The sequence below is a fragment of the Cucurbita pepo genome, chromosome LG05 (genome assembly GCF_002806865.2).
Source record: "Cucurbita pepo subsp. pepo cultivar mu-cu-16 chromosome LG05, ASM280686v2, whole genome shotgun sequence".
In the NCBI taxonomy this organism is placed as follows: Eukaryota; Viridiplantae; Streptophyta; class Magnoliopsida; order Cucurbitales; family Cucurbitaceae; genus Cucurbita; species Cucurbita pepo.
The window spans coordinates 1181906-1205050 of NC_036642.1; the positions used below are offsets into that span (position 1 = coordinate 1181906).

The 23145-nt window shown below is 37.1% G+C and overlaps 4 protein-coding genes across 6 annotated transcripts; 1 reads left to right on the forward strand and 3 right to left on the reverse strand.

Annotated features, from left to right (window-relative positions):
- Positions 1 to 196: 196 nt before the first annotated feature.
- Positions 197 to 6701, reverse strand: LOC111795464 (decapping nuclease DXO homolog, chloroplastic). The gene is made up of 13 exons (XM_023677908.1): positions 6157 to 6701; positions 5452 to 5690; positions 5084 to 5149; positions 4888 to 4966; positions 4652 to 4731; positions 4550 to 4573; positions 4041 to 4165; positions 3482 to 3698; positions 3312 to 3365; positions 2488 to 2534; positions 1753 to 1837; positions 908 to 971; positions 197 to 743 (listed from the first exon to the last, which is right to left on the reverse strand). The coding sequence occupies exons 1-13, from the start codon at positions 6515 to 6517 to the stop codon at positions 640 to 642; spliced, it is 1545 nt and encodes a 514-aa protein (XP_023533676.1). The 5' UTR covers positions 6518 to 6701; the 3' UTR covers positions 197 to 639.
- A 635-nt stretch (positions 6702 to 7336) lies between these two features.
- LOC111796175 (pentatricopeptide repeat-containing protein At4g17616) lies at positions 7337 to 9630 on the reverse strand. The gene has a single exon (XM_023678900.1). It carries the CDS (start codon positions 9623 to 9625, stop codon positions 7505 to 7507), a length of 2121 nt encoding a protein of 706 aa, XP_023534668.1. The 5' UTR covers positions 9626 to 9630; the 3' UTR covers positions 7337 to 7504.
- Positions 9631 to 10713: 1083 nt separating this feature from the next.
- LOC111794617 (calcineurin B-like protein 1) lies at positions 10714 to 15001 on the reverse strand. Of its 3 annotated transcripts, none has more exons than XM_023676688.1 (9): positions 14725 to 15001; positions 14227 to 14358; positions 12522 to 12604; positions 12366 to 12425; positions 12007 to 12115; positions 11863 to 11915; positions 11510 to 11590; positions 11107 to 11219; positions 10714 to 10852 (listed from the first exon to the last, which is right to left on the reverse strand). In XM_023676688.1, the coding sequence occupies exons 2-9, from the start codon at positions 14303 to 14305 to the stop codon at positions 10789 to 10791; spliced, it is 642 nt and encodes a 213-aa protein (XP_023532456.1). In that variant the 5' UTR covers positions 14306 to 14358; positions 14725 to 15001; the 3' UTR covers positions 10714 to 10788. The 3 variants fall into 3 exon arrangements, with proteins under 3 accessions (XP_023532456.1, XP_023532457.1, XP_023532458.1); XM_023676689.1 differs by having other exon boundaries at positions 14227 to 14387; XM_023676690.1 differs by having other exon boundaries at positions 14645 to 14736.
- Positions 15002 to 16703: 1702 nt separating this feature from the next.
- LOC111795564 (DNA repair endonuclease UVH1-like) lies at positions 16704 to 22562 on the forward strand. Its single transcript, XM_023678067.1, has 9 exons — positions 16704 to 17657; positions 17868 to 18091; positions 18306 to 18370; positions 18583 to 18747; positions 19447 to 20373; positions 21106 to 21210; positions 21291 to 21551; positions 21644 to 21867; positions 22084 to 22562. Exons 1-9 carry the CDS (start codon positions 16780 to 16782, stop codon positions 22292 to 22294), a joined length of 3060 nt encoding a protein of 1019 aa, XP_023533835.1. The 5' UTR covers positions 16704 to 16779; the 3' UTR covers positions 22295 to 22562.
- Positions 22563 to 23145: the final 583 nt, after the last annotated feature.

A 23145-nucleotide genomic window follows, 5' to 3' on the forward strand; every position in this document is an offset into this window, starting at 1 on the left:
TTAAAAGGTGAATCTGCCACAAATAATTGAAACTCCTCATAATTGAAGGCCAAAAGCTAAGAGAAATTGACGAAATTCTTATGATTTCAAAAGCTTTTCTCCAAACACCTCAACCCCTTGCACCATAAGGGGCTACTCGTTTGGGATGAACAGCAACTTAACAATCATCAACTAAACAAGTTCCTTGGTCCAAAACTGATCAAAATTTTCTTGTTCTCTGTTGATAGAAACAGGTCGTTTCAGCAACTTAACCAATTACAAAAGTGATCTATCAAACACCAATGGAGTTTGGAGTTCATATCTCATGATAACACCGAATCAAATCAAACTACCCAAGAAGATAATTATAACACCTCTGCAAAATAGAGCTCCTTGCTTCCTTTTTGGTTCCATTTTTTTCCTCTCCTACGGAGTTGTAGTTAAACCTGTTAGGTAAGGTAATCCAATATTTTGCATTTTTTCCTTGAGAGCTTAGGCAGGCATGTCTCAACTTTACTTTAATTGGCGAAGAAGCATATAACAAGTGTAATAAACCACAATAAGGGTCGACTGTAGTTTGAAAAGAAAGATGATTGCTAACTTAACCTTGAATCTGGACTTTCAGATTTACAGGGAATAATGAGGGAGTTCTTCACAAGACTACAATAGATCCATGTGATGAGTGATAGCGTCCGGGCACGAGGAGGCTTGAAGAAGCTCTAAACGAGTGAAAGGATTTGCAAACTGCAATATGTAATCTTCATCTGAAGTAAACATTGGACAGCGAATGAGACATTAGTTCTTTCATCCATGCTATCTTTGACAAGTAGACGAAGCTTTTGAAATTAGTTCTTGATCCATGACAATATGCTGAAACCAATTGAACCAATCTAATCGGAGTATTGTGAAGTGCAGAACACAAACTTACTTTCTTTGACTGTTCCATAAAGCCAGCATAACACTTCATCAGCAAAGGCCAGACAGACTCCTCCCTGCAATCAGTTGTCATTATGAGCACAAGGACAAGAAGAAGAAAAAAACCGAAGTACCAAACTTCTGTTAACAATACAAATCAAAGCTTAATTAACAAAAAAATATGATATTATTATTTAGTTCTTCGAGTTGACAGGTAACAGTATGAAACAAAATTACAAGAAACAGAGAACAGAAAAACAGAGACAACTAAATTCATAAAACTTTGAGAAAAAATGCGACTAGACATAGAATGAGGTGGGACAAATACGTATCAATTTGAATTTCTTTCTTGTATAAAAATGTATATTTTAATAAATGTCTTTGTGCGGTACATATCCTAGATTTTAAAAAAAAAAAAATGATGTTACCATGAGTGTGTTGTGTTTTATCATGTCTCGTATCCTTATTTGTGCTTCTTAGGGTATTACAAATTGAGATCGTGGACAATCCCTTCCTCCAAATTGGTGCACATTTTATAAAAATGGTGAAGATCTTTCCATACAAAATAGCTTCTCAGTTTCCGCATTCTCTCTTCAACTCTTTCAGTTGACATATCATCCTTCCGGTAATATTTTAACTTTTGTTCCAGGGGCCTCCCTAAGTAGAAGAGAGTATTTTTTACTTTTTAGGCATGTAATGTTATTACGGCTTTATCTTCCAGAATATTATCCTTTTAGAAACTACGTTTATCTCCTGTTTGGGCTAAAATGGAAGGGTGTTTTGTAGCTTTCTTAGACCAGGTTAAGGCTTCCTAATCCAATTAAGTCTAAAGAAACTCCCCTCCAAAATATCAAATACCTGCCAATAGTTCTTCATTTTCACTCTCTGTGTTATGTCTTTAGTTCTCAATCTTTCTGTGCGGACTAGTTGGCCAGCATCATTCCTGCATAAAATGAAGGCAGTGAATAAAATTAAAACTAGATGTAGGAAATACGAAAACCTACAACATACTTCATGCATCAACAAGGTAATGATATCACTTAGTAAAAAGGAAAAATTGCGGGGTGCTAATACATTTTGTGTAAACGAGGAAGATTTAAACAGCACACAACTTTAGTTTTATTTAACTTCAAATGCTTGCTTAATAACAATTTTCCCCACTCANAGAAGGAAACAAACTCAGGATGGGTTGCAGTCACCAAGTTATTTAGAAGACAATTTCTCTACCCTGGATGAGTATAGAAGTCTTGGACTTGGATATTTAAGGCTGTGTAACGTGGCCCTAGTATGGTCATTTCTTCAAATGGGTAAAGTCTCAAGAAGGTACACAAATGGCATGAGTAGGTGGCCATCAATCACCAAGCTAAGACCAAATACTAGAAGCTCAATCCATTTCCTTGCTTGACACTTCGTTGACTACTTCTAAAATGAGAAAAAGGAGGGAAATGAAAGACAAAGTGAGGCAAGGAATTCCGTGGGACGTTCATAGATAAACCTCCTAGCAAAGAGCCACTCACCCTGCAGACTTTCTTTCTATTAACAAATAGCTTCAATCAACCAAAATAAAAGAGCCCAGCTAGATGAATAAATTACCTGAATCCGATAATGATATATGGTACCCCAGCTAAGAATGATTGTATCTACAACAACAACAAAAAAAAAATGCAATCAAGTCAATGCATGTACTTAGAATGGAACGAAAAACTATATAAGCATTTCATACAGTAAAAGGGGAGAAACTGGATGAATCCAGAGACAAAAGTTAAGATCTTCAAGGGAACAAAGATACTTTTTTTTTTGGGAAGAAACATTAGAATTATCAATCGATCATCTTTTTCGCAGAGAAAATATTTTATAGAGTACATACAAAAAGAGCATTGTGTACGCAGCTATTGGAACTTTCAAGGATAGACCAAGTGACACAAAGGGATAGTTCTAAAACTGTATCATGCAATCATCCACCCGACATATAACATTTATGCAAACACTGAAAAAAAAAACGTAAGCCATGTACGAATCACCAAAAATCAGCCTACTGTCAAGGGTATTGGACCCATGTGAAGAATAACAAAAAATGGCCATCTATCACGCCCCTTGTCACAGTTTTCAGCTCCATGAAAGATTTTGTTACCTTCTTTAAGCCCAAATGGAACCAGCAGGGTAACATGGAAGATTTCATTCTTCTTCTAAAATCTAAGAATGGCATCATCTTTTCTCGCATAAGGATCTTAAATTCATGTCTTTAGCTACGGGTACCTCTAATAGTCCAGTGTTTCCAGAGTCTAGCCAGCAATGGTTAAAGTTGTTTATACTTGATTGTGGGTACTTGTTTTATATATAGTTCCCATGCTTCAACTACAAAGTCAATAACAAAAGTAGACACTAATCGACCCAGCAGACAGGAAGTGCAAATATACCCAGAATTTAAGCAATTTCTCTCTCTCATATTTTTCTTCAGTCCGCTGATCCAACTGCAAATAACAAGGTAAAGATAAATGTTATAAGATCGGAGTAAGGCCAAACACTGAATCTAAAGCATGAAAGAAATATTTTAAGTAGTATAGTATTTTCTTTCATTGATGTCAACCTCACGACTTGTTTTTAGTTCAACATAAAACCTCCTTCCCTCATCAGTTGAATCACAGCAATCCATTTCAGCACCCATCAGAATGCGATGGGCACCTAATTTGGTTTTGATCACAGCACAATATTCAGCATTTGCATCTACATGATGGATCCCTTCTCCATCACCTCTTCTTGGGTCCTCCGTAGCAAGGCTCTCAAAACAGTAACCCCAATAACACCTACAGGACAAGGGTTACCAAGGCACTATGAGAACTTTTTGATACAACGAATAAATAAAGCACAATTTTGTCCAGAAATTAACGAATAATAGCAAACAAACCAAAACAAAACAACAGGTGTATGTATTGTCCAACCACAGAAACCTGTAGCTTCTGCCGCAATAACATTCAGCTAATTCTTTTATTCTTATGTATGATAACCACAGAAACCTGGAAACACTACCAGCAATCATCTATAATACTCATGATTCTCAGCCTAATGAGATCATGCCAACATCTGCTCATATTAGTTCTATTAAATCTTCCTCCAACACATGAGCAAGCACATTATAGCTCTAGTACCTTCGACGCTCCAGTTCACTTTGTGGTCTTTCTGGTAATTTATGCACATCAAGGTACACAACACCATTTCTTTTATGCACACCCATTTCCCAAGGCTCGTGACGAATATAAGCAGTAGCCAATATCTGCATCAAAAGTAGAACATGACGTTGATACTTGAGCATTCTAAATTAGTCAGAAAATATTTGTTACCGAAGAAAAGTTCCAGACAATAAAGAACATGTATTCACACATTCCAACGTCATTAGTATCAGGAGAATATGAGCATTATTAGAACCAAAAAGAAATCTTGACTTCCTTCAGCTATTGTATGAGAAATCCAGTAGATTACAAAAAAGTTTAAAATTAAAACTTCATACGTAGCGCCAACATAAAATTCTCTATACAACTTATATCTGTCATCAGGAGAATATAATCATTGATGAACCATGACACCCACAGATATTCTAAGAGAAGCAGAAAAGGAGTATTTGAGCAGCGAAAAAAGGACAAAGCATAATCAAAAGTACCTTGTTAAGATTGTTACGGAAAGTCTGGAAGTACAATAGGGGAAAGTTGTTAGTAATTGACCGATAATTGAAGTAAAATCCTTAAGCTAAACTGTGGCTCACCACAAAATGAATGTTTTGAAGAGGAATGTTTTTGTCCCTAATGCAAGCAAGGAGGTCACCAAAACCCTGAGAACCTAAGTCTGAATAAAAGGAAGAGAAAGTTATAAGATAGTCAAAAGCATATAAAAAAGTTCTTTCAACATATTGATCCCAAAAGAATCAATTTGATGTCCATACCATCTTATACATAGCTTTTAAGGAAAAATGAAATCAAAATATTTTTTAAACTTGCATACCTTTCTTCTCAATAAAAGTGTCAAAACCTTCGTTCAAATCAGCTCCAATGTCTTCAGTAATGAAGCGCTTAAACAGTCTCTAGCAATGGCACATTAACAAGCAAAATGAGCAAAAAGAAAACCTCATTACCAGCTTGTATAAGACAACAGAAAGTTCATGAAAATTATATGAAGAAAGAAGCTCTAATTAGCTTACCAAGCTGCGATCATCAAAGTACACATCTCCACCTTCAACACGACTATAGCAAGCAAGTTCACAAGGCTATAGAATAAATTATGATCAGCAAACAATTATAAATGATAAATGAACGAACTTTATGACAGAAAGATAGCATCCATAAAAGTTTAGCTTCTCATGAAGCACGATAGAATGCAAACTGCATTATGAACCACAATATAATAAAAACATCATAAAACCACACTAGAACTGTCTTTTCACCACCACCCAATACGCAACTTACCAAACAAACACAAGCCACTTAAGCAACCAGTTTGAGAAAATTACTCTGAATCTATATGTTGTCAATCTGTGCATGTGTGTAGAGGAAGAAACAATATGCATACCTCCTGAAAAGCAATACACTTCCTCGCCAGTGTTTCTTCACTTTTAGTAAGCTTCATGTCTGAGACGAAGCGTTCATCATGACGCCCATTTGAAAACTTTGATCCATAGCCACCAAAACCATGCCTTTGGGGAAATGGTCCAGGACGTGGAAGGAGACCTGACCCTCTATCATTCCCCCAACGACCTCGCCCAAATGTTCCTCTAGCATGGTTGTTGTTACTCCTTGCCGCAGGTAAGACTGCCATTAAATTAATCAACTGAGAAAATTGGGAATCTCTCCCCTAACTCTGCTATCATTTGTACATAACTTCTCTAGTAATATAGCTATAGAAAAATAAAAATTAAATTTATCATGCTGCCACTACATATTTAATATTTCGAATTACTGATGGTGAATAGATGCTACTTTCATTCCAGTTCAGCAATTAGTTCGATATTTCCTCCCAATTAACCCAAAATTGCGAAATGGTTCCAATTTTCAAATCCCTTCGAATAATTCAAACCAAAGACTTAAGAGTAAAATACTAAACATAATAAATCAACAAAGAAAACGTTTCAATTACTCCCTCCAAAAATTCATACCCAGACTAGAACAGTAGCCTAAGAGACAGTAACAATCCAGAAAACACCAGCAGAATACACCAAATAGGAAAGTTCTTAAACATGTACACAAATTAAACAGTAGCTAGCCCAACTAAAATTACCTGGCACAGGATAAGGACTAGCAGCAAGTGTTTTACAATATTCCTCATTATCAGAACCAAACAGATCTCTATCCTCATACCCCAGATTCCCCCTATCTTGATTCTGCTGAACTTCTTCGCCTTTTTCCTCGTCTTCTTCTTCAGCACTACTCGCACTCCCACTACCTCCACTACTACTGTCGCCTCCATCGCTAGCATTGGACGATGAAGAATCCGAAGAAGACGAAGAAGACGAAGAGGACGAAGATTGAGAGGAGGACCGAGCAGCATCACGGTCATGGTTGTCGTTGTCGTTGTCGTTGTTGCCTTCGTTTTCCAACTCTTCACCGAATATATCTACATCTTGCTCGGAGAAATCCATTGGAGGGATGAACTCCGGCAATCTGGGTGACGAATTGCGATGGTTTCGATCAATTTAAGAGCAGAAAAGAGTTGGAATTTCGATGGGAGGGAACTGAACGGCCTCTCTCAGTGGAATATGACTCGAGAGGTTTTTCCTTTCCCTCTGCAAAGAGTTTCTTTTCCTTCCTTTTTTTTTTTTTTTTTTTTTTTTTTTTTTTTTTTTTTTTNATTCACAGCTCGGCCAAATTGACAATGTGAGTGGACTCGGTTCCTCACTCGTTGGGCCTTGAGGGAATACTTGGGCCCATATCATGTATCCATTCCTTTATTTCGGCCCATATGTAATTACAAAATAATTTGTGAAATTATAAATTATTTTTAATTTTGAAAGTTAAGAATTATGTATTTGTTAAAATGTTAATAACTTTTAGTTTCTTAATATATATATATATATATTAGTTTTCCAAACTTGGCTAGGATTCTGAAAACACGGTTGGTAACTGGTTCATATCACGATTGGTAAGTAGTATTTATGAACGACTTTGAAATTAGACAATGTGACCAAGGTCACAAAATCAACTTTGAAACTAGACAATATGACCTAGGTCAAGAGTTTTCACGTACTGGGCACCCTTCTCCCAAAGTTACGGGGTTTATTTGCCGAGTTCCTTAGAGAGAGTTGTCTCACACCCCTAGGAATTCTCTACCTACCCACCTGTGTCGGTTTCGGGATCACATCTCAAAAAAATGTACACTTCTTTCATGATTCTTAAAAAAAAAAAAAAAAAAAAAAACGACTTTGAAACTAGACGATGTGACCTAGGTCAGGTGTTTTCACGGTAAGAGTTTTTATTTCACTTTTTTGAACCTAATATATTTGCTTCGATCCCTAGTTCATACAATTTTTTTTTTCTCAACGACTGTCAACTAGCCTTGGAGATGGTTCTGCACAAAAACAAACAAACTAAATCTTTGTCAAAACTAGTTTCAAACTTCAAGCAAAATTTCAGTAAATACCAACCCATTTTTTGAATGCTCTAACATGTTCTAATCTATTCTTCTGTGCCTCAGTTCTGGCTTCTGATGGCTTTAAGCTCCTATAAAGATTCTTATGAAGCTTTAGATACTGATCTTTGTACATTCCCTTGTCGGTGAACATCTTCTGCTCCTCCATATGTCCAACCACTTCCATCACTCTCTCAAAGTAACCACCTTGAAGAAAGCACAGCAACAAGAACTCATACAGATCTCTGCTCAACACTAAGCCTTTACTCTGCATATTCCTCTTCATATCTCCCCATAGGAACGTGATGTCGCGATACCTTTGCAAAGAAGAGAAACCGAAAGCTAGATCGGCAAAAGTTCGGGCGGTAGGTTGAATGCCTGTCTGCTGCATTCTTTTGTATGCCTGTAAGGCATCCTCAACCATTTTGGCCTTGCAGAAAAAGTAAATGGAAGAATTGAACTTGTAAACTCTAGAAGATATGCCACTGGTCTCTTCCATTTCTTGAACTATAGATTCAGCGAGAGGCGTGTCGTGGGTTTTTGGTTCGTTTTCGTGCAACAAACTTCGGTTAGCCATGTCTTCTGCCATAGCAGTGGACAGTCCGGCCTTTGCCATTTGTTTTTGCAGTACATCTGCTTCTCTGAGCATTTCCTGTTTGTAATATGCTTCCAAGAGCAAGAAATATACTGCTGAGCCCATTGCCGAGCCAGCTACTTCGATGTCGTCCAAAATGTCGTGAGCAGTTTCGAGCCAACCTAAATAAATGCAAGCTTTAACTACATCAGAACACAAATTAGAACCCTTAACTGATGCCAACCCTTTTTGAACTTGAAGTAGAAGTTTAGAGAGCTCAGAAGTTTTTCCAAGTCTCTTGAATTCAACAATGAGTTTAGCAAGGGTCTTGTTACTGGCAACAAGTTTCCCATTCTTATAATTTATAAACTCTGGTTTCACTTCAACATTGAGAACAGAATCTCTCTGCAGTAGTTCTGGCATAATCTTTATCTTCAATCCGTCCTTTAGATGAGGTGATCCAATTGGAACAAGGCTAGATTTTTGGAAGTCCATCCAACGTTTTTGAATGCTACGAGAATCACCGAATCGACATATTTCCAGCACAAGGTTAGTAGCGGAATCAAAGTTATCGAACTTAAAGTGTAAGCTCAACAAGCTATCATAGAAATGACAGTAATGACAAACCAGTAAAGGAGAAACTTGGTCAATATGCATTTTGAAGTTCTTTAGATCATCTCTTTGACCATTCATGTCATAAATCCGAGCAATTAGGACAATTGTCTGTGCCTCAGCAACAACCCCAGTTCGAGACATCAATTCCACAAGCTGCTGACCCTTAAAAGATAATCGAAACCTGACACAGGCATGGAGCACCAGGTTAAAGATCCCAGTATCCGGTTTCATCGATTTCGCTTGGTCATTTCTACTTGCAGCCTGTTGTGAGAAGCAATCACAAATCTGGACTAATATATTAGAAGCAAGATATGTTCCAACCTCTGTCTTCACCATGTGCATAATAATCATCTGCAACAGTTCCATTTGTGGTAATCTCTTTATCTGCAGCATCAACCTAAGCATCTCGGAAGCAGGAATCGGCATTTGGGATCTCGCCAATCCGAGGGTAAGTTTAGTTAAGGCATTGAGTTGCAATACCACTGGCTTCTCTTTCCAGATTTGAAGAACCAAGTTACATGCCTTTTGTAGCCAATTGCAATCAAAAGTATAAGATAATTGAGAAATCAACATGAGCAAAATATTATCCTTTGGAAAACCATACAGCCTTCTGAAATCATTAAACAATTCCCATGCTTCATCAATTTGATGATCTCTCAAAGCAATTTCTAGCTTTCCCAAAAGCACTGTATGTGAGGAACCTCCCCAACATAATGTTGTAGTGTTTACAGAAGTATGAACACAACGACAAAATCGAATACAACATAGCTCAGCAAATCCAGGGTTTACTAATTTTTTAATGAAGAACAGTTTCTCACTACAAGCTGATATTGAAGCAGAGCTCTGCAGAGCTGAAACTAGTCCAGATTTCAAAGAAAAGCCCGTTAATACACGGGATTGAAGTAGTCTTTCTCTTGCTAAGATCAAGGCCATAAAAAAAATAAGAGATTACACTACAAATTATNAAAAAAAAAGAGATTACACTACAAATTATCCATGAATGAGATATGATGCTAGAAATTTACAAAATAATTGAAGACGGCTGCTGCAAATATCTTCGGTAAAACAAGTCGATAGGATTATAATTAATAAACCGAAAGAGAAATTGGTTACTAAGCGCTCGATTAAAAATTAACCTAGCTTGAAAACGAAGATACAGCGCGCGGCCGGAACCATGAAATTTCATATGGAAACAACAAATGGTAAAGAAGAAGAGAAGGATGATACTTAAAATCGAATACGAGGACCAAAAATTCAGAATCGGCGAGGAATAATATGAACAATCAAACTAACCCGAAAATTTCCAAGGACTATCGCTCGCAGAAACCAGAGAAGAAAAAAAAAAAAACCGCCGCCTCCTCCGATCGGCGAAGGGCCGAGGACGGCGGGGAAGAACCAAGTATTAGTTAAACTACGTCGTTTTGCATTTCTAGGTCGAAAATCGCGGCCCAGTTTTACAGTTTACTCGAGGCCTTGTCCATTCTCGGTTTTCTATTTATTTTTCATTTGAATATTTTAAAATAAAATAAAATAAAATAAAAATATTCATTGATAATGAAAATGGTAATTTTATTATAGTAATTTTCTCTATTATTTTTTCAAAATAATAATAAAAAATCATTTTATTGATTAAAAAATATATTTGATCTAAATGTTATTTTAAATTTAACACCGTCATTCAATTATTTGAATTGTGTAGGTCTAAGTTCAGCAACTACAACACCCATGAGTCACCTTGGTTTTAAATAGTTAAACTCACTACCTAACTCTAGTACTTATATATGTCAAAGTATTGACCAATCTCGAATCGTATAAGTCAAAGTATTGACCAATTTCGAATTAAACCGAGTCTAGAAGGCTAATTAAAAATAAAATATTTTATAATATGAAATAATATTATCTGAAAGTATGAGAAAAGTGGGAAGAAGAAGATGGTTTACACAAAACTGAGCCTCTCACTATGCTCACACTAGGACATCTCCTCCCGCAAAATTCTTCTATAGCCAAAATTCTTCTCCTTATTTCATCTCAGCTCAAACAGTTTGGTCTCCAAGAATAACAAAAGTTAATCACAACTCTAATTCTATTTACTCTCTTCAAGCAGCATCCTCATCAACCTCAGAATTAAACACAAAACTTGGGAATGCTGTTGTTATATCCCTGCATTTTCAACATCAGTTCACAAATTACTCCACAACGAACCAACGAACCAACGAACGAACCTAGTCCAAATTCCCATATTCTTACCTCAAATAAGGGAGTGTCATGATCTTTAGTAACNCATCAACCTCAGAATTAAACACAAAACTTGGGAATGCTGTTGTTATATCCCTGCATTTTCAACATCAATTCACAAATTACTCCACAACGAACCAACGAACGAACAAACCTAGTCCAAATTCCCGTATTCTTACCTCAAATAAGGGAGTGTCATGATCTTTAGTAACGACGGGTTCTTAGAAACAAAGTGTTGCCACTCCGCCATGTCGATCTTCCCATCTTGGTTTATATCAGCTTCCAAAAATGTCTGCAATGCACGAATAACTTCGTCACACGTATTATGTAAACGACATGTCACACAACGAGATCGGTTATCTATTATTCACCTTNACGTCTGCAATGCACAAATAACTTCGTCACATGTATTACGTAAACGACACGTCACACAACGAGATCGGTGATGATCTATTTTTCACCTTATCGAGTATCATCTCAATCGTCTCATCCGCCAACNATGTCTGCAATGCACGAATAACTTCGTCACACGTATTATGTAAACGACATGTCACACAACGAGATCGGTTATCTATTATTCACCTTATCGAGTATCATCTCAATCGTCTCATCCGCCAACTTCATTTCAGATTCGCCAAGAAGTGCTAGTAACATTTGCTTAACCTGTCATAATTATAATTGGGATCGACACGGAGTTAGAGCCTCGAGCCCCAACTAATAGAACTCGAGTTACTAATTGGTGAAGCAAGCAACGAAAACGAAAGGAGTAAAGAGAACTTCGGCATACCCCTTTGCGCTCGATAAAGCCCGTGTTATNTGATTATAATTGGGATCGACACAGAGTTAGAGCCTCAAGCCCCAACTAATAGAACTCGAGTTACTAATTGGTGAAGCAAGCAACGAAAACGAAAGGAGTAAAGAAAACTTCGGCATACCCCTTTGCGCTCGATAAAGCCCGTGTTATCTAGATCATACAGCTTAAAAGAAACTGCAAAATATTACATTAACGTTTACACCACAAGAATTCCGAGTACGAGTAAAGAAACTTATAAAATTTTGAACGTGTCGTTTATACGTACAGCCTATCTTGTCTTCCAAAGGAGTATTTGGATGAAATATGTGGAGCGAACGAACAAAGTCCCCGAAATCAATAACTCCTCTATGCTTCACATCAAATAGATCAAAGATCTACAATCACAAAAAAGGCTCCTCAGTTTTACTGCAACCTCTACGATAAGCCGAGTAAGCGTAGCTACGGATACTACAGACATGTAAGTACAAACGCATCGACACAGCTAGTGCTGCTCGTGAGTTGGATTGATTCCAATAAAATTGGAGTCGATCAACGCTTCAGATAATTCATGTGTGCCCAAGAAGGGTTGTTGTTGTTATTATTATTATTATCGAACTATAAACTAGTTCATACAATAAACATTACCCGACTTGCAAAGAGGTTTTCTTTCGTCCTGTTCTTGAAAAGAGCCAATACAAATTCTTCCTGCACGTTTAATAACATCTGTCAACGCTTGAGGTTACTCGGGATCACGCTTAACAATTGCATAATATAGAAGATTTGGTATGATGAATAAAATACCTTGTTTATTAGCCCATCGTCTATCACTGAACTGCTTATAGTTTTGAAAAGCTCGAATAGAGCTTCGACTTCACTGACACTAACTGGAAATCAGAACATGGTACAACAATGAGAAATCAGCACTAAGATGCATGAAAATGGGAGAAATAAGAGGAAAAACAAGACAACAAAAACCAAATTAGATCATAATATGATCATCGAATCAAAGGATAATACAAACAGCTCCCGTCCCCACTCTAGAGTATATATGTAACGTCCCAAACCCACTCCTAGAAGATATTATCCTATTTGGGCTTTTCCTTTCAAGCTTCCCCTCAAGGTTTTTAAAATGCGTTTTCTAGGGAGAGGTTTCTACACCCTTATCAAGAATGCTTCGTTCTCCTCCCCAACTGATGTGAGATCTCACAATCTACCCTCCTTCGGGGCCCAGCGTTCTTGTAGGCTCTCGTTCCCTTCTCCAATCGATGTGGGACCTCCCCAGACCACCCCCTTTGTGGGGCCTAGCATCCTTGCTGGCACACCGCCTCGTATCCAGCCTCTTCGGGGCTCAGCCTCCTCGCTGGCACATCGCCTAATGTCTGACTCTGATACCAACTGTAACGGCCCAAGCCTTCCACTAACCGATATTATCATATTTGGGCTTTTCCTCAAGGTTTTTAAAATGCGTCTACTAGGGAGAGATTTCCACACCTTTATAAAAAGAATACTTACGTGGGATCTCACAGTATAAAGAATATGATGATACAATCAAGATCTAGAAGAAACTTGACTTAATACAGGGCAGAACTTGGCATATTTGGTGCCAAATCCAACCAATTCCAAGTCAACTGAGCTTACAAGACAACAAAAACCAAATTAGATCATAATATGATCATCAAATCAAAGGATAATACAAACAGCTCCCGTCCCCACTCTCGAGTATATATGTAACGTCCCAAGCCCACCGCTAGAAGATATTATCCTATTTGGGTTTTTCCTTTCAGGCTTCCTCTCAAGGTTTTTAAAACGCGCTTTCTAGGGAGAGGTTTCTACACCCTTATCAAGAATGCTTCGTTCTCCTCCCCAACTGATGTGAGATCTCACAATCCACCCTCCTTTGAGGCCCAACGTTCTCGCGGGCACTCGTTCCCTTCTCCAATCGATGTGGGACCCCCCCCCCAGTCCATCCCCTTTGGGGCCTAGCGTCCTTGCTGACACACCACCTCGTATCTACCCTTTTCGGGGCTCAGCCTCCTCGCTGGCACATCGCCTAGTGTCTGGCTATGATACCAACTGTAACGGCCCAAGCCTCCCACTAACCGATATTGTCCTATTTCGGCTTTACCTTTCGGGCTTCCCCTCAAGGTTTCCACACCCTTATAAAGAATGTTTCGATCTCCTCCTCAACCGATGTGGGATCTTACAATGATGACACAATCAAGATCTAGAAGAAACTTTGACTTTATACAGGGCAGAACTTGGCTTATTTGGTGCCAAATCCAACCAATTCCAAGTCAACTGAGCTCAATCCCGATCATACAAGATCATAGTCGAGACCTTCCCTCCCCATGCAATAAAAAACAAAGCCAGAAATGTTGATAGGGAGAAACAAAACAATAATACCAAAACTTTAGGGGCAAATTACAAGGGAAACTTCAAATTATAATTCTTTATGAAGAACAAACAGGGCAGATCATGCAGAAGCTAAATGAAACAGAGAACTTACAGGTCGTTTGTGAAGCAAGGGAAACAGGATCCTCGTATCCAAGGTATTGCCTTCTTCCTTTAGACGGACCACAGCCCATTTACTGAAAGAGAATGGAACAGCCCACTAACAACAGCTGCCTTCTGGGTTTCACTACAACAACGGTGAAAACCATCTTACCCCTTGCATTTAACAACCCCAAAATTCAAACAACAACCAAACATCCTCGGATTAGTCGACAGATAATTCAAATTAAGACTGCGGCGCATAAATTCAAGATAAAACGTTTTGACTTAGCTTTTTGTTGACCCCAGAAATTGAAACATGCGTATTAAATTCAATCGTAGTCGGTAAAACAATCGAAAAGAATTGAACAAACCCAGAAATCAATTCAAAATCCAACAATCCACAGAAATCGGATCCCAAAACAAAAACCTACCAATAACAATTCAGCAGAAAAGAGGAGAAAACAATCGAAATTCCCAAATAACAACGAGGAGAAGGAAATAGGAGACCCACCAAGGAGTGTTCTTCAGGAGGAGAAGAAGGGGAAATTCCAGAGAGAAAACAAACTCTGTAGAATCCCAAAAGAGAGATATGGCGGACCCAATGAAAAAGAGGAGACGCCGCCAAAATGTTAGAGCAAAATAGGCGGCGGAACGTGAGAATTTGGGAATGCAATTGGAAATAGAAAGCGCAAATTTCGAAACTGATGAGTTGATTCTAAAAGCAGCAGCGGCCAAAGGAAGCGGTGTTGGAATTGGAGCGCGAATTGGAAACGGAAGAGCCCTGATTTGGTATGTCATTTTTTTAGCAACAATATTACAATAAAATCGAATCTTTTTCTATAGAACATTAAATTGTTCTAGATAAAACATATTTTTCATTAAAATAAAATTATAAAAATAGACCTCATAACTGATATATAATATTATTTATAACAGTCTAAAAAATTAACATCTTTCTTACCGTTTCTTATATCTCAATAATTAATGGGATATTTTGTATAATTTAATCTCAATTTTAATTTTTATTTTTTCAATTGAATTTACAAACACTTCTACCTATTAAATACATATACTTACGGATAATGCCACACGTAAACATCGGTGAAAATTTTATATTTATAATCATTTACAAAATCAAATAAAGCACAAAAGAAAATGAAAATAGCGATAAATATATATAAGATATTTACCTATAATAAAATAATAAATATGATATCGATTGTAACTTAGTAGAAAGCTATGATAAATAGTCAAATATGGTAGGAGAGCTAAATATATAATTATACAGAATTTATGGTAAATAAACGAAAAAAATGAAATTTGGCTGATAATTGAAATGCTTTTTTTTTAAAAGTACAATAATCATTTTAAGAAAATTGAAAGAAAAAAAAAAGCATGGGAAAGAAATTAGGGTTTGTAAGCGCGTGCACTTCAACTTCCAGAAGCGCGTGAAATTTTTTTGAAGGATAGAGTGCGTTTTTATTTTACAAGAGTCAAGATGTCACGTCATCCAATCGCATTACTGTACGTGGCACCAAGCATATTGGCGGGGATAAATACTTTTTTGCTTGGACCCCATTTTGATTTTTTAATAGCAGAAAATTCCACGTGTCAGCCAGATAATGGCGATTTTCGTCCGCTTTTGAACATTGCGCGTGAACTGACCACGAAGTCAAATGTACTCCACGCGTTGCAGTCTCAACAAGTAACCTCAAATTTCCAAAGAAGAAGACCTACGTAGGAAATTAAAAAAAAAAAATAATAATAAAGGAAAGAGAAAATAAAATATATGTTTTTAATTTAATGATTAATATTTTACGAAAATAAGTTTACAATAAAAAATAGATGGTCTGGTCATGCCGTTAATAATAATAATAATGAAAAAATAATAATAAATAATTAAAAAATATATATTTCAAATACTAAAATCTAAATTCCAAAAAATAATTAAAATGCTAAATTATTAAATAGATTATTAAATTTTAGCATCTATCAAGTCTATAAAATTTGATTGAATAATTTTAGTATTTTAGTATTTTATAATCTATTTGATATTTCTGAAAACTCTTGTGAATTTAAAATTTAACATTTAAGGTCCTATTAGATCTAATTTTATTATTAAACCTTTTTAACCTTTATTTATATCATTTAACAATAAATTAATTGTAAAAAGAAATTAAATGATATATTGTATGTCAAATTAAAGCATAACTTAGTTGTTAAGCAATATATATACCCTGTCAAAAGGTGGTCACTTTCAACTCCTAATTTGAATTTGTGAATTAAAAAATCCAATTAAAGCTCTGAAGGTTGGGCTGAATTTGACAAAAGCCCAATATTTGTTGGGCTTTTCATTGGGCCCAATTACCACTTACTAATGGTCTTACAGGTCGCAGAAAGGCGATTGTTGGGCTTTTCATTGGGCTCTCACGACGTCGTATTGCTAGTCCCTGCAAAACTCGTAAACTGCCAATCCTCTTCACCCGCGCCCCCATTTTCCCGCCACCTTTGGAAAGAAAGCCCTAGCACAGCAAATTCGTCGTTGACAGAGCTTCAGTCGAATCCTATGGTTCAATTTCACGAGCACATAATCACAGAGCTTCTTGAAGACTCTAATGGAGGCTTAGTAATCATCTCTTCAGGTCTAAATCTTGCAAAACTTGTTTCCTCTCTCCTCCTTCTTCACTCTCCGGCTCAAGGCACTCTCCTCCTCGTATCTCCTTCTTCTCACTTCCAACTCTTGCTTAAATCCCAAATAATTTTCTACCTCAAGCTCCATCAATCAGATTCCATAACTTTCCCTTCTGAAATCACCGCCGATCTCCCTGCCCACCACCGTCTCTCTCTCTACTCATCCGGCTCTGCGTTTTTCGTCACTCCTCGGATTCTCATTGTTGATCTTCTCACGAACAAGCTTCCCACCTCTAATATCGCCGGGATTATTCTTCTCAATGCTCATTCTCTGTCGGAAACGTCCACTGAAGCTTTCATTGTTCGAATCATCCGTTCCCACAACCGAAATGCTTATGTTCGAGTTTTTTCTGATAAGCCACACGCGATGGTTTCTGGGTTTGCCAAGGCGGAGAGGATCATGAAGTGCTTGTATGTTCGGAGGTTGCATTTGTGGCCGAGGTTCCAGGTTTATGTTTCGGAGGAATTGGAGAGGAACCCACCGGACGTGGTGGATATAAGAGTGCCGATGACGAAGTACATGGTAGGGATACAAAAAGCTATAATTGAGGTTATGGACGCGTGCTTGAAAGAAATGAGGAAGACTAATAAAGTTGATGTCGAGGATTTGACTGTGGAGAATGGGTTATTCAAATCATTCGATGAAATTGTGAGACGACAGTTGGATCCAATTTGGCATACGTTAGGGAAGAGAACGAAGCAGCTCGTGTCAGACTTGAAAACTTTGAGGAAATTATTGGATTATCTCGTTAGGTTTGTTTGAATTCAGTTTTATTGTTACTTTTCCTTTCCCTTTCTGATTCTATTTTCTTATTTGTATTTTGAGCATATGAAAATAATTCAATATCTAATTTTAACTTCGTTCGGAAATTAAATTTTTGGTGGTGAATAGTGGAAAAATCTCTCTACATGTTTAAATACTAACAAGAAGATGCGTATTGTTTTGAAATGTTACTTGGGTAGGTACGATGCAGTGACTTTTTTGAAGTATCTAGACACTCTGAGAGTGTCTGAGAGCTTTAGGTCTGTCTGGATATTTGCAGAATCGAGCTACAAGATCTTTGACTATGCCAAGAAACGGGTATATCGAATTGTTAGACCTGATGGTTCGAAAATACACGAGCAGGGTAAGGGTGTGGTGGGCAAAAGGCGAAAAACGAAAGGAGATGACAATAATGAGGAAGAGGGTGAGGGCATAAGTTTATGTATTTATTTTCCTATGTCTATCCCGAGACTCCAAATCTTCTAAACAGATTAAGGTAGCAACTCGGATCCATTAAATTAACGGGAATAAGGTAGAAATGGGGTCAAGGGGAAATTTTTGAAGAAACTGCGTGAACATTATTATGTTTATTTGGTTCTTTTTACAGTTCTTGTGATAGATGTTTGCCATCTTATCAGGTACGACTGGTAGAATACTTTTGGATGAAGTTTTGGAAGAGGCGCCAAAGTGGAAGGTCTTACGTGTGAGTGAGTGAGTTCCAGTTCCCGTGCAACATTTTCTGTTGAACGGCTGTAATAAACTTGGTTATAAATTTGCGATCTATGGCTTAGTTTTGGTCATTGAACCAATGCTCTTCAGATGTCAACATTCTTTAAATTTGTATGGTTTTATGAAGCAGAACAAGAGAATAAGCTCTGTCAGATTTTCAAAGTTAATTCTTCTCATTTTTTACAGGAGGTTCTCGAAGAAATAGAAGAGGAAAGACGGAAGCGGCTCTCTGAAGGAGAAGAGAATCTGCTAGAAAGTGACAAGGACAGCAGTGGAATCGTTCTAGTGGCATGCAAAGATGAGCGCTCATGCATGCAACTTGAAGAGTGCATTATGAACAACCCGCAGAAGGTCATTTGACTCTCTATTAGTTCTGATATATATATATTTTTTTCTGTTCAGTTGAATTACATTTACTTCAACTTTCACGATGCATTTTATTTATTTATTTTGGTTATGTAGCATGTTCCATAGTTTTTTTCTGGAATCTGAATGTATCCAAATGTGCTATAAATCCATACAGCCCTCTGCATTTTAATCCAAGCACTGCTGATTTCCTTGTTAGATCTTATTTTGAAGTATGGTTGCAGACATTTTTCTTCCTTGATCCATTTTCACTAGCGGGTCTCTCATTTTAAACTTACGCTGGTTTTAATGTTAAAGAAATTAATCTGACAATTTTCTGGAGAATAATTGATTATGTGGTGAATTAGTGTCTTCAGAATCATTGACCTTATGATGCCCTTCTTATGTTTCAGTAGGTTATTCTTTTTTACAAGTCTTACAAGAAAAAGAAATAAACTTGCAGATTTTGTCCACAGCTTCCAATGAAATGACATTGTTAAAACTATTTACATGTTGAAATACTATCACATGTAGATACAATTTTGAAGCATAATTTTCTCTCAGAACCCTTGAAGTGGGTTGCAAAGATCTATACTGTCCAAATGTTTGCTTATTCTTTTTCATTCAAAGCCGGTTAGCTTTCTCAAAGGTATATGTTATATGATATATAGGAATAATAGGATGATGATGTATTTTCTTGTGAAGGTCCTACGGGTTGAATGGGAGAAATACTTGCTGAATAAAATACAGCTACGTGACATAAAACCCCATAAGAAGAAGAAGCATAAGGATCCCAAAGGTTTTGGGGTTCTTGATGGAGTTGTTCTGATAGCACCTGCAGAAAATGCTGAAGCTAGCAGCTTAGACAAACAAGAGCGTAAGGCACTGTTAGCAGCAGCATCAGAAATAAGAAATCGAGCAAAAAATGATTCTGCTGTAGAGGAGGATCCACGGAATGACAAGGATAGTACAAAACAGGCAACCAAAAAGAGAAAAGGAAGGAGTAGAGAAGGTGCTTCCAAGATCAATAATTCTGTGGATCAAAAACCTGTTGATGATCAGAAGGTAGCAATTGATGATCACCAGCCTGACGCTGATAATATAGGATATTCAAAGGGAAAGAGAAAACTGAGTAAAAAAGATTCCGTAGATGTTGGCGATTCTAATGAATCTAAGGATAAGAACGTTTGCAATCAGAAAGCATCAATAAATGATAAAGTCGAAGCATGTGTATCAGGTTGTGAAGATTGGACAAATGAGGAAAATCCAGGGGCTTTGGATGGCTTTTCAGAGGCCACTTGCCTGGTTGCACCTTCTCATCCGGAGGGAGAGAAGGGCAGAGAAAAGACGAAGCTGCTACCTCCAGTGCACTTTTATGCTCTTGAAAGTGATCAACCAATCCTAGACACCTTGAAGCCTTCCATTGTTATTGTGTACCATCCAGACATTACCTTTGTGAGGCAGATAGAAGTCTATAAAGCTGAGAATCCATCTAAACATTTGAAAGTCTATTTTCTTTTCTATGAAGATTCTACTGAGGTACAAAAGTTTCAGGCCAGCATTCGGAGGGAGAATAGTGCATTTGAATCCTTGATCAGACAGAAGTCACTGATGATGATCCCCGTTGATCAGGTTATTTTTCATCTTTTAGAATGGTTCTGGAATTCGTAAAGAACATTTATATTTCTCATTTGGAATTTTTATTGTCCGTCAATGATTTTTTAATATTTCTCTTTAGAAGGGGGAAGTAACCCTCTCCTTTTCCTTTCACAATCTCCAATCCTTATTATTGTTATTTTATGGTTTGTCTTGCATGTGTGTGGACACACTTGCATTTTCATATATAAATGCGTGTGCGCACGTTTTAACCTTTTAGTTCATTAGAACTTGCTTGGTAGAGCAGAAACATGGCCGTGATGAGCATTGCATTTTATCTACCACAAGTTCATCTGCTGTGGTGTTTTTCTTTTGCATTTGTGGTTCTCTTCAATGAAATGGAAGATGCTTACTCATTTTGCCCCAACTTGGTCGAAAGTTTGTGGATATTCAAATTGTTTCAAGGGAGGTGATAAACAATGATGGTGTTTGCTGCAGTAATATGCTATTTATAAATGCCTAACTCCCCATGAAATGAATTGTTCTTCGTGTATTTAGGAAGGCAATTGTATTATATGATGTTCTAGAAGTAATTTGTGGCCATATTAGTCTTCTAGTTTTCTTTTTTAGTTTCTATTTAGTGTTGCCCTTTTATAGTTGGTTTCCTTGTCAAAGGTGGATCGCTTACTGGGTTATGAACTTTAAGATGTGAAATTCCTTTATTTCTTCTGTTTTATATCTGATTAAAACAAACTTTGTCCCAATCAGAATGGATACTGCTTAGGAATAAATTCTTCTGTAGAACCACTAGCAACTACACAGAATTCAACCAGAAAGGCTGGTGGAAGGAAAGACTTGGAGAAAGAAATGCAGGTATGTGATGTTTCTTTTTCTTTTCTGCTTCCTTCCATTACTTCCATTACTTCCTTTTCAATAAATTTGTACTTCCTCAGGTCATAGTGGACATGAGGGAGTTCATGAGTAGCCTTCCAAATGTTCTCCACCAGAAAGGCATGCGCATAATTCCAATAACATTAGAAGTTGGGGATTATATTCTTTCACCTCTTATATGCGTTGAGAGAAAGAGCATTCAGGATCTCTTCATGAGCTTTGCGTCAGGACGCCTTTATCATCAAGTGGAGACAATGGTGCGCTATTACAGAATACCTGTTCTCTTGATTGAGTTCTCACAGGACAAAAGCTTCTCTTTTCAGGTAATTCAATTCGAGTTTCAGCACGGAAAAGGGCAATGTTTTAATTTCATGGTGATAGTTATGACCAATAGTTTGTTGTTTGCCTCTTGCAGTCCGCAAGTGATATCGGCGATGATTTGACACCAACAAACATTATGTCTAAGCTTTCTCTCCTCGTTCTTCATTTTCCTCGTCTTCGAATACTTTGGTCTCGCAGCCTCCATGCTACTGCTGAAATATTTGCTTCTCTGAAGGCAAATCAAGACGAACCGGATGAAACCAAGGCTGTTAGAGTTGGGGTTCCCTCTGAGGAGGGCATTGTCGAGAACGATGTGAGGTAAAATGGTTCGATATATATCGTCTGCCCTTCCATCCCTTTTTAATCTTTTTCATTGGAACATAGTACTGCTGATATCTTAGACAAGTATCGGTTTCGGTTGGCACTGCTTTGACTAAACATAAAAAGCACAACTGTCGTAAGTCGAGTCAATGTAATACGATTTATAGAACCACCTATTATGAAGTAAATTGTTTGGTGGTGTGGCCATTTCAGAGCGGAAAATTACAACACCTCTGCGGTTGAGTTTCTAAGGCGGCTTCCGGGTGTGACGGATTCAAATTACAGGGCAATAATGGATGGATGCAAGAGCTTAGCAGAGCTCTCTCTTCTTCCTGTTGAGAAGCTTGCAGTATTAATGGGTGGTCAGCAAGCCGCTCGAACTCTCAGAGAGTTTCTTGATGCTAAGTATCCAACCTTATTATGACTGTTCGATTGAGGTCTCTATTTATGTTCGATCCAACTTCAGAGCTGTAAAGGAAAGAGGCTCTCAGAGTAGCAGTTCTTTTAGTTCATACAAGGACAGGTTCTTCTTACTACATTTGTAAAATTATTGTTCCACTCTCTTATTGATCCTTAGACTTTGTAGCTTTGAATCTTCTTCTTCTCCAGCTCTGAGTGTGCGTGTAATTATTTATGGAAGTTAGCTGGATTTCAGAATCCAGAAGTTGAATAAAGATTTATCTGCTGCATTAGCATGTGTTTCTTTTTTTGTTAAAATTTCTTGATTCGATTGCAAGATGCTTCATTTCATATTTGCAATAACCATTTGGTCACATACGTTTTGAGGGTGTCTGATTCTATTTTAGTAAGTTTGGAATTTGTGAATTTATATGTTTTTTTTTTTAAGAGAATATTAGTTCATCTGAGAATTTGAACTTTTGACATTTTGGTCAAAGTTATAATGTCAAAACTAATTGAATTACAATAAATTTGACGTTTTGTTGGATTATGTTTTTTTTGGCTCTTTAATGTTGCAACTTTTGATTTTTTGCATAAGTGTGATTTTTATATTTAAATTAAGTTAATTTTATAACGTTTTTAACTTACTTTTACACTTGAAAATACGAATTTCCTCTTCGCTAAAATTACTTTAAATAAATCATAATTTAAAATAAATAAACTTGTGAAATATTCAAAAGAGCTAATTTGATCGTAAGATTCGGGAATAAGACACATTATCATTTCAAACATTAACGTTGTAGTACAGATTTAAACAAAGGAAATAAACACAAAATAACGAAACTTTTATAATAATTAAATTTAATAACTCTTGAA